At 45.8% G+C, this 13,006-nt stretch overlaps 1 protein-coding gene across 7 annotated transcripts in view; it reads left to right on the top strand.

Moving 5' to 3' along the window:
- Window positions 1-1,053: 1,053 nt before the first annotated feature.
- JADE1 (jade family PHD finger 1) overlaps window positions 1,054-13,006 on the top strand; it is a 41,385-nt gene continuing 29,432 nt past the window's right edge. Inside the window, exons 1-2 of one of the 7 annotated variants that reach the window (XM_061354648.1) lie at window positions 1,054-1,306; window positions 9,497-9,574. In XM_061354648.1, the coding sequence (XP_061210632.1) occupies window positions 9,523-9,574 (52 nt within the window). In that variant the 5' untranslated portion in view covers window positions 1,054-1,306; window positions 9,497-9,522. The other 6 variants (XM_061354653.1, XM_061354650.1, XM_061354654.1 and 3 more) reach the window with 6 other exon arrangements.

Raw genomic sequence — 13,006 nt, 5'->3', positions numbered from 1 at the left:
ATCTTTGTAGTGAAGTACAACTTCTCTAGGATGCGTAGCAATGCAAGTCCTGTTTCATTCTTGGGTAGGTAGGTGGGTGAGATGGCAGGATGAATGACTCCGTTTGTATGGATGAGTAATGACCCAGTTCCTCTATTGGGCTAAGGTGGGATTCTCTGGGAGACTGCTGTGGAGGCTGCATTAATTTGTATTTGCAGTTACAGGGATCACGTTCCACAGACTGCCTTAATTCTGAGATTATGCCGAATCTTCTCCATGGTGTTCGTTACCTCACACTACATTTGCTTAGGAACTCTGCTCAAAAGGGGGAGATCTCCTTCAGTCGGGGAGCACGGGTGCATGGCATGAGGTAAAGTAATTTATGTGAAAAAACAAATACACATTCACGCTACCTTTTTTTTTTTTTAATAATGGGAAATTTAGCATATAATTTGGTGCCAATTTAAGATCATTTGGTTTCCTGCTAGAAGATGTGAACTGAACCGCAGCGTGTGTTAGCCCTTTCTGGTCCTTGCTAAGTGTCAAAGTTAGGAGCTAGAGGGGTAGCGCTGGGGCTGAAATGGGGACCCTGCAGTTTTATTCTTGCCTTGGCAATTACTCACTGTGTATGCAGCCGCACCATTTAACTCTTGGGTGCCTCAGTTTCTCTGCCTCAAACCCAGCACAGTGTGTTACTCACAGGGAGCCTGTGCAGCACTGTAGTTCCTGATTGTGAAATAGGCTGGAATTTTGGGGAGAGACGCAACGGTCGCCGGGACCTGGGTGCAGACACCATTCGTTTCCCAGCTGCCAGCCCTGCGCCGCCAGCTCCTCTCGCCCTCTGCGACCCCGCTCCATTACCAGCGCGGCCGCGTTCGGCGCCGGGCGGCCGCACCCCCCCTCGGTCTCCGGCCAAGTGGGCATAACCGGTGCTGCGCACCTCGCCGACGACCTGCGAGACAGGCCCGGCCCGCCAACAGTTAACGGCGGTTCCCGCGGGGCCGCCCCCTCCCTGGCGGTACGCGATTATTATTCCCCCCCCCCTTCCGTAGCCTTCCAGTTTTGGCAGGGGATTAAAGTAGCTCCCCCCTGTGGCAGCAGTGACCCAGAAACGAGTTTGATTCACGGAGTCCTTCCTCCATAACAAGTACAAACGTCAGTCAGAGGGAGTCTCTGTCTGTGGTGTGTGTGGCGCAGGGAGCCGCTCTCCGCGCCCGCTCCCCGGCGCCTCGCCGAACTCATGAGGCGGCCCCGAGCCCTCCGCGCAGGGGGAGCCCGGCCGCGCTACCCGCCCTCACCGCCGCCGCCGCCCCGCCGCCGCCAGCAGGTAACCGTGCCCGCCGCCGCCGCGCCAGCCGGGGGAAGCCGCCAGCACAGCCATATTTGATGGGTTTTTTTTTGTCGCTCCTGAGGCGGCGGGAGAGCAGTTCGGTGCCGAAGGTCGCTGCCTAGTGGAAATAAGATAGTACGTCATTAACATGGCGCCAAGAGCCGCACGGCTCGGTGCGGGGCGAGGGGAGGCGGCCGACTCGCGGCTCCGCTATCCCACAAGCAACTTGTGCCGGGCCGGGGCGGGCGGGAGGGACGGGGCGGTGGGAACAGGGCGGGGAGACTGCGCCGGTGCCGGCACTGGCGGCCGGGGTTTTTGTTCCGCCGCCGCAGGCGAGGACCGTGCAGCTCCCGAGGTGCTGCGGCCAGCTGAAGCGCCGGCCCCGCGCCTCCGGCTGCGCCGGAGGGAAAGCCCCGGGGGCATCGCCCGCCGCGGGAAGCGGGAAGCATTGGAGTAACTTGGTAGACAGATGGCAATAGTAGAGCGCAGGTCCTGCTCGGATGGTGATGTGTGGGAAGGGGGCGGGGGGAGCCATGGCCACTGCCTGTCACCGTGTTACCCACATGTCCGCTAGACCCGTCGGCGAGAGCGTGTGTGTTGGGGAGGAGGTGTTCACGGTGTGCCCAAGCAGCTCTGTAACTACACTGACCCCCCCCGGGCGCACTTGGCTTTCGCTTGTAGAAAAAAAAATGCTTGGAAAGCATAAAAACTGCTCATCGGTGAAATTAAGCACAAGTTGTTTTGCGCCGCAGCCGGCCAGCCGTGCACTTCCTGAGCGCGGGAGGGAGTGCGCTAGGACACAGGCACCGGTGGTAGCTCCGCTGGAGGCGGACAGTGGCGGGTGGGCCGCCAGGGGCGCGCCCGTACCCCCCCCTGTGCCTCGGAGAGGGCACGGCGTGTCCTGCTGCGGAGCAAGTTGCAGAGTGCACGTGTTGCGAGCAGCCCCGCCGGTCAGGGGCGGCAGCGCTGCAGCCGGCAGGTGCAGGGTGGCCTCGGGGAGGCGGGTGAGGTGCGGGAACGGGCACGGGGTGAAGTGTGCAAACTCCAGCGGGGGCTCCGGGCAGGACGGAGCTCTGCCGGGGAGATCGGCGTGGCTGTGCCCGAGTTTGTTGACGAGGGAACGGAACGCCACAGGGGGTGTCGAAGCGCGAACGTAACAAAGCAAGAATTCGTGATCCGGGAAGCGGCGGCAAGCGCCAGAAGTTGGTTGGGAGCCGGTCTGGGTAGCTCCGCGATCGCAGTGCAGGCGGGATGAGGATGTGCTAACCGCTCTGTGCCCTGCGGCGGCCCGGCCTCGGCCTCCCGTTGGAGGTGAGCGCTTCTCCAGCGGTATTCCACTTGATGAAATTAGACAAAGCCGCCCGGCTGCTGCTGCCACCCTGCTGGTCTATGGGCTCGGGTAGCCGCCGTCTTTCCGAAGCCGTTTTGGGTTTGTTTTTTTTTTTTTTGCTTGCCGTTCGCGCCCGCCCGTTCATTAGCGATAGCGGTGGGGCGGTCGTTATTTTAGGAGGGTGGAGGCAGAGGGTGTTTGTTTGTTTGCACCGCCTGCTGGTTGGTTTCCTGTGACAAGAGGTGATACACAGTTTCCAGAACTGTCTGGGAGTGGGAGGAGAGACAGACACAAAATGAGCTCAAGCCCTGTCCGTGTTCCTGGTGCTGCTCCATACGCCGAACCACCGTCCCGTCTTCCCCCCTCCAACGCGGGGATGGGGATGGAGGGATTGGGAAGGTGCTTCGGCCGTTTCGGGCGGTGCCAGGGCTGTGGGGGAGAGGCAGCGGGGCTGGGGGTATCAAGTTTGATTTGTGGCCGCGGCCGAGCGAATTGGTGCTGCCGGCGGCGGAGAGGAGAGGCAGAGAGAGCCAAGAAGAAGACGAGGGGGCGAGGCGGGCCGTTTCGAGTGGAAACTGCCGGCCGTGCCGTTGCCCGGGAAGGTGCCACCCCTCGGGGGAGGTGCAGCGCGGCCGCTCCTCTCCTTCCTTCTGCCCGCCACTGGCCGTGCTTCGGCGGCTCCAGGGTGGGCAGCCGGCGCTCGGCGGGCCGGGAGCTGAGGGAGAAGGAGGAGGAAGGAGCCGCCCTGAGCGGCACCCAGCCGGCAGAGAGCTGGCGAGCGTGGGCGGTAGGCGCCGGTTTTGAATTTAGTCTTGGATCCCCGGCTTCCACCCGCAGCAAAGGCGGCCCCTAGCCGCACCGGAGGCTCGTGGGCATCGGTAAAGGCACAGCTCACCTGGAAGGCGGTGCAGAAGGCCACGCTTCCCGAACGAGGGCGTCCTCTCACTAGCCTCTCCATCTCTTCCCTCTGCTGACAGCTTTATGGGGATAAAGTTTATTAGATTCGCCTATCCGTGAAGTCCGCTGGATTTTGAGACCTGTCACTAGCCCAGCAAGGACTGGCCATGTGTGACCCAGAATCGTAGAATGGTTTTGGGTTGGAAGGGACTATAAAACTTACCCAGTACCAACCTCCTGCCACAGGCAGGGACACCTTCCACTAGACCAGGTTGCTCCAAGCCCCATCCAACCTGGCCTTGAACACTGCCAGGGATGGGGCAGCCACAGCTTCTCTGGGCAGCCTGTGCCAGGGCCTCACCACTCTCGCAGGGAAGAACTTATTCATAATATCCAATCTAAACCTGCCCTCTGTCAGTTTAAAGTCATTCCCCCTTGTCCTGTCACTGCATGCCTTTGTAAAAAGGCCTTCTCCAATGCATGGTTTGTATGTCTGCACGTAAGTGTTACAAATAGATTGCTGCTGCTTGGTAGCTGCTAGGTACTATTAGAAATTCTGATAGCATTTAGCAACACATTTTAGTTGACACTTTAACATAAAAGCAGGAGGATGCTTTTATGCCGGCCTGGGTTTGTGTTTTTTTTTTTTTTTTTTGTTTTTTTTTTAGAGGAAGATTTAGCTGTGATTTGGAATAGTTTCCTTTTTAAGCAGGCGCTGTGTTTTAAGTAAGTCAAAAGCTGCCCACACTTGCAAACCTAAAACCTTCGTAAAAATTATGCCAAAATATGCTTGTTATGATTCTATTTCTAAAGGTTTCTCACACTCAGTGAGATACTGTTGAAACAGCAAGGGTTGTATGTTTTAGTGGCAGGATTTTCCCTCTGGCGTCAGATACCACTCGCTCCCTGCTTTTGAGCTATGTTTAATGCATATGTTTAAAATAATAATAATAAACTCCCCTTTTCCCTCACAGCTGCAGATTTCCCTTCCAGCTTCTCTGGTTTCATTTCCAATTCACAGAATACTGTAAAAAAAACCTCACCCAAACCCTTCCAGTCTTTCCTCAAATGTGTTCTGCCTGTGGTTAGTACTGCTGCTTTGCGCTCCTGTTTTCAGCTGGAGCTGACCAAACTGACAGCTTTTTCTGTATGGAAGAGATGAACTGCGATGGGTGCAGGGTGTGTTGAACCAATTCATGGAGGCCAGTTTATTATTGCTCAAGGTTTTGGGCAGTCAGTTTCACCAGCACAGTTTGGGAATAATTTCCTGCTGCTGCCCAAGTTGTAGGGTAGTGTTACAAGCTGACTTGCACAGGTGCATAAATAAGCATGTGGCTTGCTGAAAAGTGTTGGGCTCTTATGTCCGAATTGTGCTTCTGCCTTTCCTTGTCAAATTTCAAATAGGTGCGCTGAAGTCAGCAGGAATGTGCCTTGTGGAGAACACTCTTGGCATTGGGACATACTTTCTTGTTTCATGGGACTTGCTTCAGTGTGGAAGAAAGGAAAGTAAGAAGAATGATCTTGGTGTCACTGCCCAGCATGATTTGTGGCTTTTGTTGGTTCTGTGATCAGAGGAGCATGATAATGCATACTGGTAAAAATAGTGACCAGTGAATTTGCTGTACTAGTTATACATGTTGCTAGTTCTAACCCACTGTACTGCATCTGCCAGCAGATACTCAGAAGGGGACAGCAGTGTCTGTGTCCAGTTACTTGTGTAGAATTAGATGTTTGTTGCTCACCTCCACAAGGATATGTAAATCCAAATGTGATCTTGTGGCCTGACATTGATTGTATGACTATTATTCAGTCATTTCATTTGTATAACATTTTACAAGTATGTTAGAAAAGGTTTAGTGCTTTCTCCAAAATGCAGTAGCCAGAAGAAACATTTAACAGTGTAATCTTACCTTTAAAAATGCACAATGTAAATCCAGATTTATTTTGTATGTTTGAAGTTTGTACCTAATCAATGAGTAAAGCTTTGCTTCCAGAGCTAGTATGATGAGAAAGGATGGAAGATCCACTGATGACTGTGGTTGAAGGCTGGAGTTTGCCCGAGTCCATGTGTGTGTTTTGTTGTTGTCTGTGTGTGGATCTCTCTCTCCCTTTCTCCCCTTTCCCCCCAATAAATGGTAAATGCTATAATAGTCCTCAGGAGAAATAACCATCAGCAGATAACTGTCAGCATGCTGTGTGTTGGACTATCTGACTTCTGAATGGATGATTTTAAAGTGAAGAAGCAATCATCTTTTCAAAAAATGAAACTGAAACAACATGCCAAAGTTGTTGGGTTATTTACACATGTCACTAAAGTCTTGGGGAATCTCTGGCTTGACGATGCAGCAGTCTAGGCCTGCTGGACTCTTGTAGCTTCTGAAGTGTGGGCTCACTCTGCAGGTGAACAGTATATGGGTAAACGCCCTTTTGGGGTAGGAATTTGGGAAAAACTGTAGAAATGTTTGTGATGGGAGATACAGGGTTCAGGGCACTGCTTGGTTGGCTGCTTCCTTGCTTCATTTTACGAAGGGGGTTGGCAAGTTATTCTGAAGCATGTGTGGGTGCAGTGAATGTTTTGTGGAAACTTCTGGACTAAACAGCAATTATGTGGTTGCATGCAGTTGTTGGGAATTACGCTTGGTAACCTGGGTGGTCTCTTCCTGTCCTGCAAGTGTTTCAGACCGGGTGCATAGTTTTTACTCTACTATTGGTATGAATTTTAAAGCTTGTCTTAAATATTTCAGCCTTTTAATGCTTATTTTACTTATTGGTATGGTGATCACAGCCAATATATGCCATTAAACTAGCTGCGGTGCAGTCAGTCTTGATGAACCTGCATTTACTTCTCACTCGTTGGAATTGACAGGTGTACTTCAGTTTCAGAATACATTTTAATGAGCTTGGAGTTGGACCAGATGCATTGTGTATGCACCTGGGTATAGTAAGTATGGGTCAGAATAAAGTCAGGTGAAAAACAACAACATTTTCATGGCTGTAAAGGGCAAGAAATTAAAAGGAAAGTAATATTTCTGGCCCTCAAATCTCAGATAAGGAAAGAGAAGGAAATAAGTAATTTTACTGAAAAGTTTGATAGCTCTTCCATTCTGCCTTTTTCAGTGTAGTAGTGATACCTCCTTATTTTTAGTTAATGAAAAAAGTTACTATAGGTTTGTTGTTTTTTTTCCCTTCTTCTTAAAGATTAAGAAAGTGTTACTTGAGTTCACAGTATTCTCTAAACATTCTGGGGAAGTGTGGTTGAGCAAGGAAAGCCTGTACCTTCAGTCTGCACCTAACTGTCACTGGGTTTGTTTCAAATGCAGTTCTTGGGTGACTTTGAGGTCACCATTACCCAGTAGAAACCAATAGTCTTTGAGCTATAGGCACTGTGATACTCTAAAGGACAGCAGCATTTCAATCTGTGTGGTTGTAGTTCTTATTAGGTGTTCTAGTGTTATCTCCAGAATGTGTTTTCTGAACTGTGGGTATGAACATCTGGTGGGAACAGTGTAAAATTATTTTAGAAGTTGAAAAAAGCTGTTCTATTACAATGGCAAAAGTTCCAGGGCATTGATCTTGGGAGGTTTGAGACTTGCTCTGAGGAAGCTGAATGCTGCTTTTTCCATCTGTGATTTAGTTCTCTGTAAACTCACATTCAAAGATGAGAAAATGTGATCCCTGGATTTTAACCTAACCCTCCCCCCACCCCCCCGCTTCTATAATGGAATCTCACAGAAGCTTCATCAGATGATCTATTTCTTTATTATTTTTGAGAACACAAGGTTTTCACAGGTCAGCTTCAAAAACCTGACCAGGGTGGACCAGGAAATTAGCTGTCTTACCTAATATTCTGTACTGCAGGAAAGTGGCTTCTGTTCTGTCTTTTTTCCTGCAGAACTATGGAGTGTTTGGACTGTGAGGTGTGAATACCGCTCTTTCCTTTAAACAATACTAACAACAAAAATGTTTAGTTTGTTGGGGATTTTTTAAATACCAGGTAGGAAGGAGAAGTTTCCTGGTCTTCCCTTACTTTGTGAGTTTGCAGAAAGTAGGGATGGGAAAAGATGAACTCAAAACACATGTATCCAGAAAGATGTGGAGGAGCAGGATGTCAAATTTTCTTACTCCTTGAAAGGTCATGAGTGTGTCTCATTGTATATACACTGAGCTACTTTGCATTAAAGTGCATAGTACTTTTCAGACCATGCAGGAATAAACCAAGAAATGAAGAATTTTGACCAGTAATATCCCAGCTACATTTTTGAGGTAACTTATTTTTTTATTTTTTTTGCATATCCTTGGCCTTTTAGCAGCTAATTGATTTTTTTAGTCTTGGCCTCTTCTAGATCTGAATGTTGGCTTTCTGTGATAAGTGATTGTGTCAGAACTTGGCTCTGGACCTACTACATTTATACCAGATGTGTATTCAGATGACTTTGATGGTCCAGGGTGATCTGTGTATTTATTCATTGGCAGCATTTCTGTCTGCCATACACACAGAGTTCTGGTCTGCTTCAAAGCAGTTCTTTCTGAGAGAATGCTAGCACTCTTAAGAGGTTGTAATTTATGATTCTTTATTCTCTGGCATTAGACATTATCTGCGAACTTCTATTCTGAAAGGATAACAGAAGGTTTTGGTGAAGTGAACCATTCAGTTTACCTTCAGTGAGTGAAGTTTGCAGCTCAAAACTGTTAAAAGTTTCACAAACATGTTAAGTCCCATTCTGGAAGGTAACTCTCTGGGAGGGAGGCGTTCCCCCATGTCTGTTTGCAAGTCTAATGTAAAAAAAAAAGGAAGTCTCAGTGAAAAGAGTTTTGTTGAAGGCTTTCTAAGAAAGCTCATGTGAAAATGAGGTTAGATTTTGTGCACATACCTAGAAGCGAAGAAGTATTTCAGCATCATGATTTCCAAATCTGTGCCTCTGAGGTATGTATGAGGGCTTTGCTGCTAGCAGAACACTCAGACCTTATTGATACTGTGATTGATATGTGGTAAACACAGAATCAAGGGGTTTGATCTGCTTCTAGAATCCTTGTCATTGTAACTCATGGTGGATGTGCCGTTCTACACTTGTCATGTTTTTTCTGCTCTTCAGCTTACACCTTTTTATAGCTTTATACGTGTAAATGTGCACTAGCTATTTACAGCTTAATTTTTCTGAATTTTATTTCATTCCACAGAGAATACTTGTGAAAATACCAACACCCTGTGAATAGCAGTTAAAAAAATACTGAACTTTTTGTCTTTGCATCACTGTCTCATGTGCAGTTGAACTCGATATTGGTAGAAGTCTGGCAGTTTATAGGAGCTTCTGTGCAGTCAGTTGGTGGTCTGATTCCTGAAGAACAGTGTTGGGCATGTGCCTGCAGGAGGAATTAACACTTTCACTGGAGAGGGTGGTGCTTTCCAAAGCATAGGTGATGCATGTTTAGTTAATGTGGGAAAACTTGGCTGGCTACTGCTGATACTTCTTTCATATGTGTGTATATATATATATAAAAATACACATATATATGTGGATGACTTTAAACTTTGATTTTATAAATCTGGTACTTTAAACAGGAATAAAATGGTTCCAGTACCATATTAGCCAAAGCAAATATTTACACAAGCAGTACAAATGTTATTGTATTATAAATCCAGTGTCAGAATGGGCAGGGGAAGACAAGCCCATTGACTGCAGCTATTTAGTGATTTCAAGACCTCTCAGAACAAAGTATGCTCTTGCTTAGGGGTGAAAGTGTTGGTGGGGCTGTCACTGATACTCTCCACTCTTGTTCACTTGCTCATCTGATGACTGCCTAATTAAGCATCCCTGAGAGAATCACTGTTCATATTTCAGATGCTGTTTAAAGTTGTTTGTTTTCCTTTGTGTGCTGTAAATCCTCGAATGCCATCAGAAACACAACTTGATGACTGTGTATTATTATCTTGGGTTAAGTGCTGTCTCATTGCTTTGCAGGCTGCCTGCTGTTTCCCGGGCAGATCATGAAACGACGTCGGCTTCCTAGCAGTAGTGAAGATTCTGACGACAATGGCAGTAAGTGCTCCTTTGTTGTACAGTGCAGTAGGTTATGAGTTTGAAAACACATTTTAATGCAGTGTTTTATCTGACAGAGGCATTTTGCATATTGGTTGCACTGGTAGGAAATGTGTATTATAAGGATTTAGTCATTCTGAGTCCAGGTGGACAGAAGATTGGGGATCCCCCCCACTGTGTTGACTATACAGTGTTAGCTGGTAAGAGAAACGAGTGAAAAAGTAGGTTGTCTTCTTTAAAATCTTTGCAAGCAGCATAATTTATCATTGCAAGGACAAAATTTGCATGGAGACATCTGCTGACATTGTCCACAGCTTAGTATCTAATAGAAGTTTGCCTTAGGATTCTCATACTCCCTTATGCAATGGAAGGGTATATTGCTTCTAACTTCAGTAGGAAAGATTGATGGTGCATAAAAGTTGTTCCTTACGTCATTTGAAGATTATCTTATTTGAGAAATAACTTTAAAGAATTTGAATTCAGTAGATCAGTAATTTGGATACAGAATGTATTTAGTTTTTTAACTGTTTGTGTACTGATATAGCTAACATTGAGATCTTAATGGTGTTTTGGATTCCAGAGATTGATAATCTTACATTAAGCAGGAAAAAAAAGGGGGAGGGGGAGAGAGGAAGGTAAAATGGCAGTTTGGGAAATGTGCCAGGGCGTTTCATTTACCCAAACAAGCAAGCTGATTGTACCTGACAATAGTACAGCCTAGCCAGTTGTCAGAGAGATTTCCCTGGTTTTAATTTGATCTCTGCATGCACATCGTCAAATCTGAAGTCTTTTATGAGACTTCAGTGTGAAACGTAACAGAAAATTATCAGGGAGGTTTTCCAGGTGCTTCTGAAAGCTTTGCGCTCAGAAGCAGAGCTACACCTGTGCTACACTTTGGCCCTGCACAGGTGACTACTTCACCTGCATTTCTTAGGTGTGTCTGTTCTGCATGGGAGTATGCTCAGGTCTGGCCAGATCTGCACCCTGAAATCCCTAGGCAAACTCTTGCTGACATGAAATAGTGGTAAAAGGATTGGAGGAGGTGGGAACTAGCTAAGCCTATAGGAGTTAGTCCAAAGGAGGAGTGAGTAAAATCTGTTAAAGAGGTGTGGAAATTGGCTTGGTTTTGGAGAGCTACCTGCAGTTGGGGGATTTTGGAAGACAAAAATGGGTGATTTCAGACCTTTTTTTTCTGGGTTAGAAGATTACTTGGGGTTTTAAAAATTAAAGTTGGTATATTTCCTCAAATGTAACACATACTTCTCCAAAACAAAGATGTGTTTTACTTGTAAGATAGACAAATAGCTGCAAAAGTGAGGATGTGAGGGCTTTCATTATAATTTTGCTTTACCTTTTTTTTTTTTTTTTTTTTTCTTCCCTGGGAGCTTTGTATTGCAGTGTTTCATTTTGATAATAGCAATGTTTATTTTCACTCTTACTTTTGCAGTTCAGTCCCCTCATGTGCCTTGTGTTACAGGTTTTACCAGGTAAAATACGAAGGAGATAATTTTGGAATTGAAGTTCTGACACAGATACAGTTGACTGATCTGTTACTGATTATGGGTGCTTGTTTGCAATGCCATTTGATATATAGCGATCTGGAATAGAGCTGTCAACTTACAGAATTATGTTTCCCAGAAAGCTTTATTTTCATCTGTTCCAGAGATCAAGATCTAAGGAAATGAGTTAGGGAAGGAAAAACAAATCCTTGCTCTTTTAGGATCTGTCTGTGTTAAAGCCTAACTATTTGTTGAATACATGGCATTTGTTGTTACATGACAAAAGGCAGTTTGAAAGTATTTTCAAGTACTGATTGAAATATATACTGCTTCCCTTTCATGAGGCATCTTTTCTCGTGATTTGATTATGTTTTTTTTTTTTTCCCCTTGTGAAGTTAGTGGTCAGATTTAGGTACAGGCTCCTGTATTCATTCTGTTATAATACACATGTTCAAAAAGATCAAGGATTAATAATGAGAAGCTGAGATACAGTGTAGGGACAGTGTCTGAGTGTTTTTGTCACTTGCACTCGCACAACGCTCAAGGCCCTTTCCACTTTTCGTGTTACAGGGATACCAGCAGTTCCTTGCAACTATGTGTGAGTGGCAAAGGTCTCTTCTAACAGATCTCACCTTCATTTAATCTTTTCTTTAGCAGTCTTCAGTAGAGTTACTGATTACTCTGACAATGTTCATTTCAGTGTACGGATAGTAGTGTTAGAAGGGGAAGCAAATTTTGTTGCCTAAAAAACCGAAAGGTAAAAATTTCTGGGCTCTGTGTTGAAGACTTTGTTTCACTAGCTGTTCTTCCTTCTTGGAGTTTCCAGAGTCAGAACACAATTAAATAGACTATTCTGAGCACTTCAGACAGCCGTCTTCTTGTTGAAAAGTTGAAATTGTAATCAACACTTAGTTGGAATCCTGTTGCCAAGCATCTGCTTCCTTTCATTCAGTGGCAGCTCTTGACCCTTCAGTGCACTTGTTGCATTCCCATCATACTGAACTCAATGGTCCTTCAGCTTAGAGCTCAGAACTGCTCTCCCTCAACTCATGTGGTAAGAATTTGGCCTTCATCTCTTGGATTTCTTCAGTTCTGAAGTTGAGTTTTCATACTGTGCTTTAGGAGACTGTGTGATTAGGTGTCTCAGGTTGATCATGAGTGCCACTGGATAAATGTGGTTGGAGTAACCTGAATGAGGATGCTTGACTGGGGTAGACTCCAGCACATAGACTAGCATCACCTGGAAAATATTTTGGCATGAAGAAATACACATTCTACATTATTGAACTCAGGAACCTGAATATTTATAAGGTAATAATAATAATGCTACTAATAATGGAAGTTATGGAAAAAGAATGAACATACAAAAACTGTTTTCCGTTAATTGAACTGAATCAGTTTCCTTGGTAGTCACAAAGTTACAGCAAAATAAGCCTCATATCCTAAGCACTAAAAATGTATTATGCTGAAGATATGTGTACCTGTAGTTCTTCAGGGGCACTCTCCTTTTGTGAGCTGACAGAAGAGAGGATCATTTTCATTTAGGGGTGAAATATACGACAGAAGAAAGCTTAACTACATGCTTGTAGTCTTTGAATACGTACATGTATTTACTGACTTATGTCAAATGTTTTAGTGGGGGTGGTTATATATTATTTGCAGTTTTTTAAAGCCTTGCACCTTAAAGAGGAAACCCTTAATTTTTCATCACTTCTTTTTTGCCTTCTAATTTACTGCTTTCCCAAAAGCCAAGTGCAGACTTCAAACCCCACAAAAGTTTATGTCCTTCAGCCTAACTGCTATAAATCTTGAAGCCACTTTAAAATCAGAGTTCTAAACCCTCATTTAGACATGAGGCCAAAATAGCATATTTGAAGCAGTGAGCAAGAGGTATCAGTGCAAGTTGTACACAACAGTTCCACAGTTAGCCCCT

This window comes from Neopsephotus bourkii, unplaced genomic scaffold (assembly GCF_033783945.1).
Source record: "Neopsephotus bourkii isolate Nb327-2 ecotype Australia unplaced genomic scaffold, CSIRO-AGI_Nbou_v1 NB_741, whole genome shotgun sequence".
In the NCBI taxonomy this organism is placed as follows: Eukaryota; Metazoa; Chordata; class Aves; order Psittaciformes; family Psittacidae; genus Neopsephotus; species Neopsephotus bourkii.
Note: the sequence above shows the minus strand (reverse complement) of the source record. Positions and strands in the feature narration are given on the sequence as shown.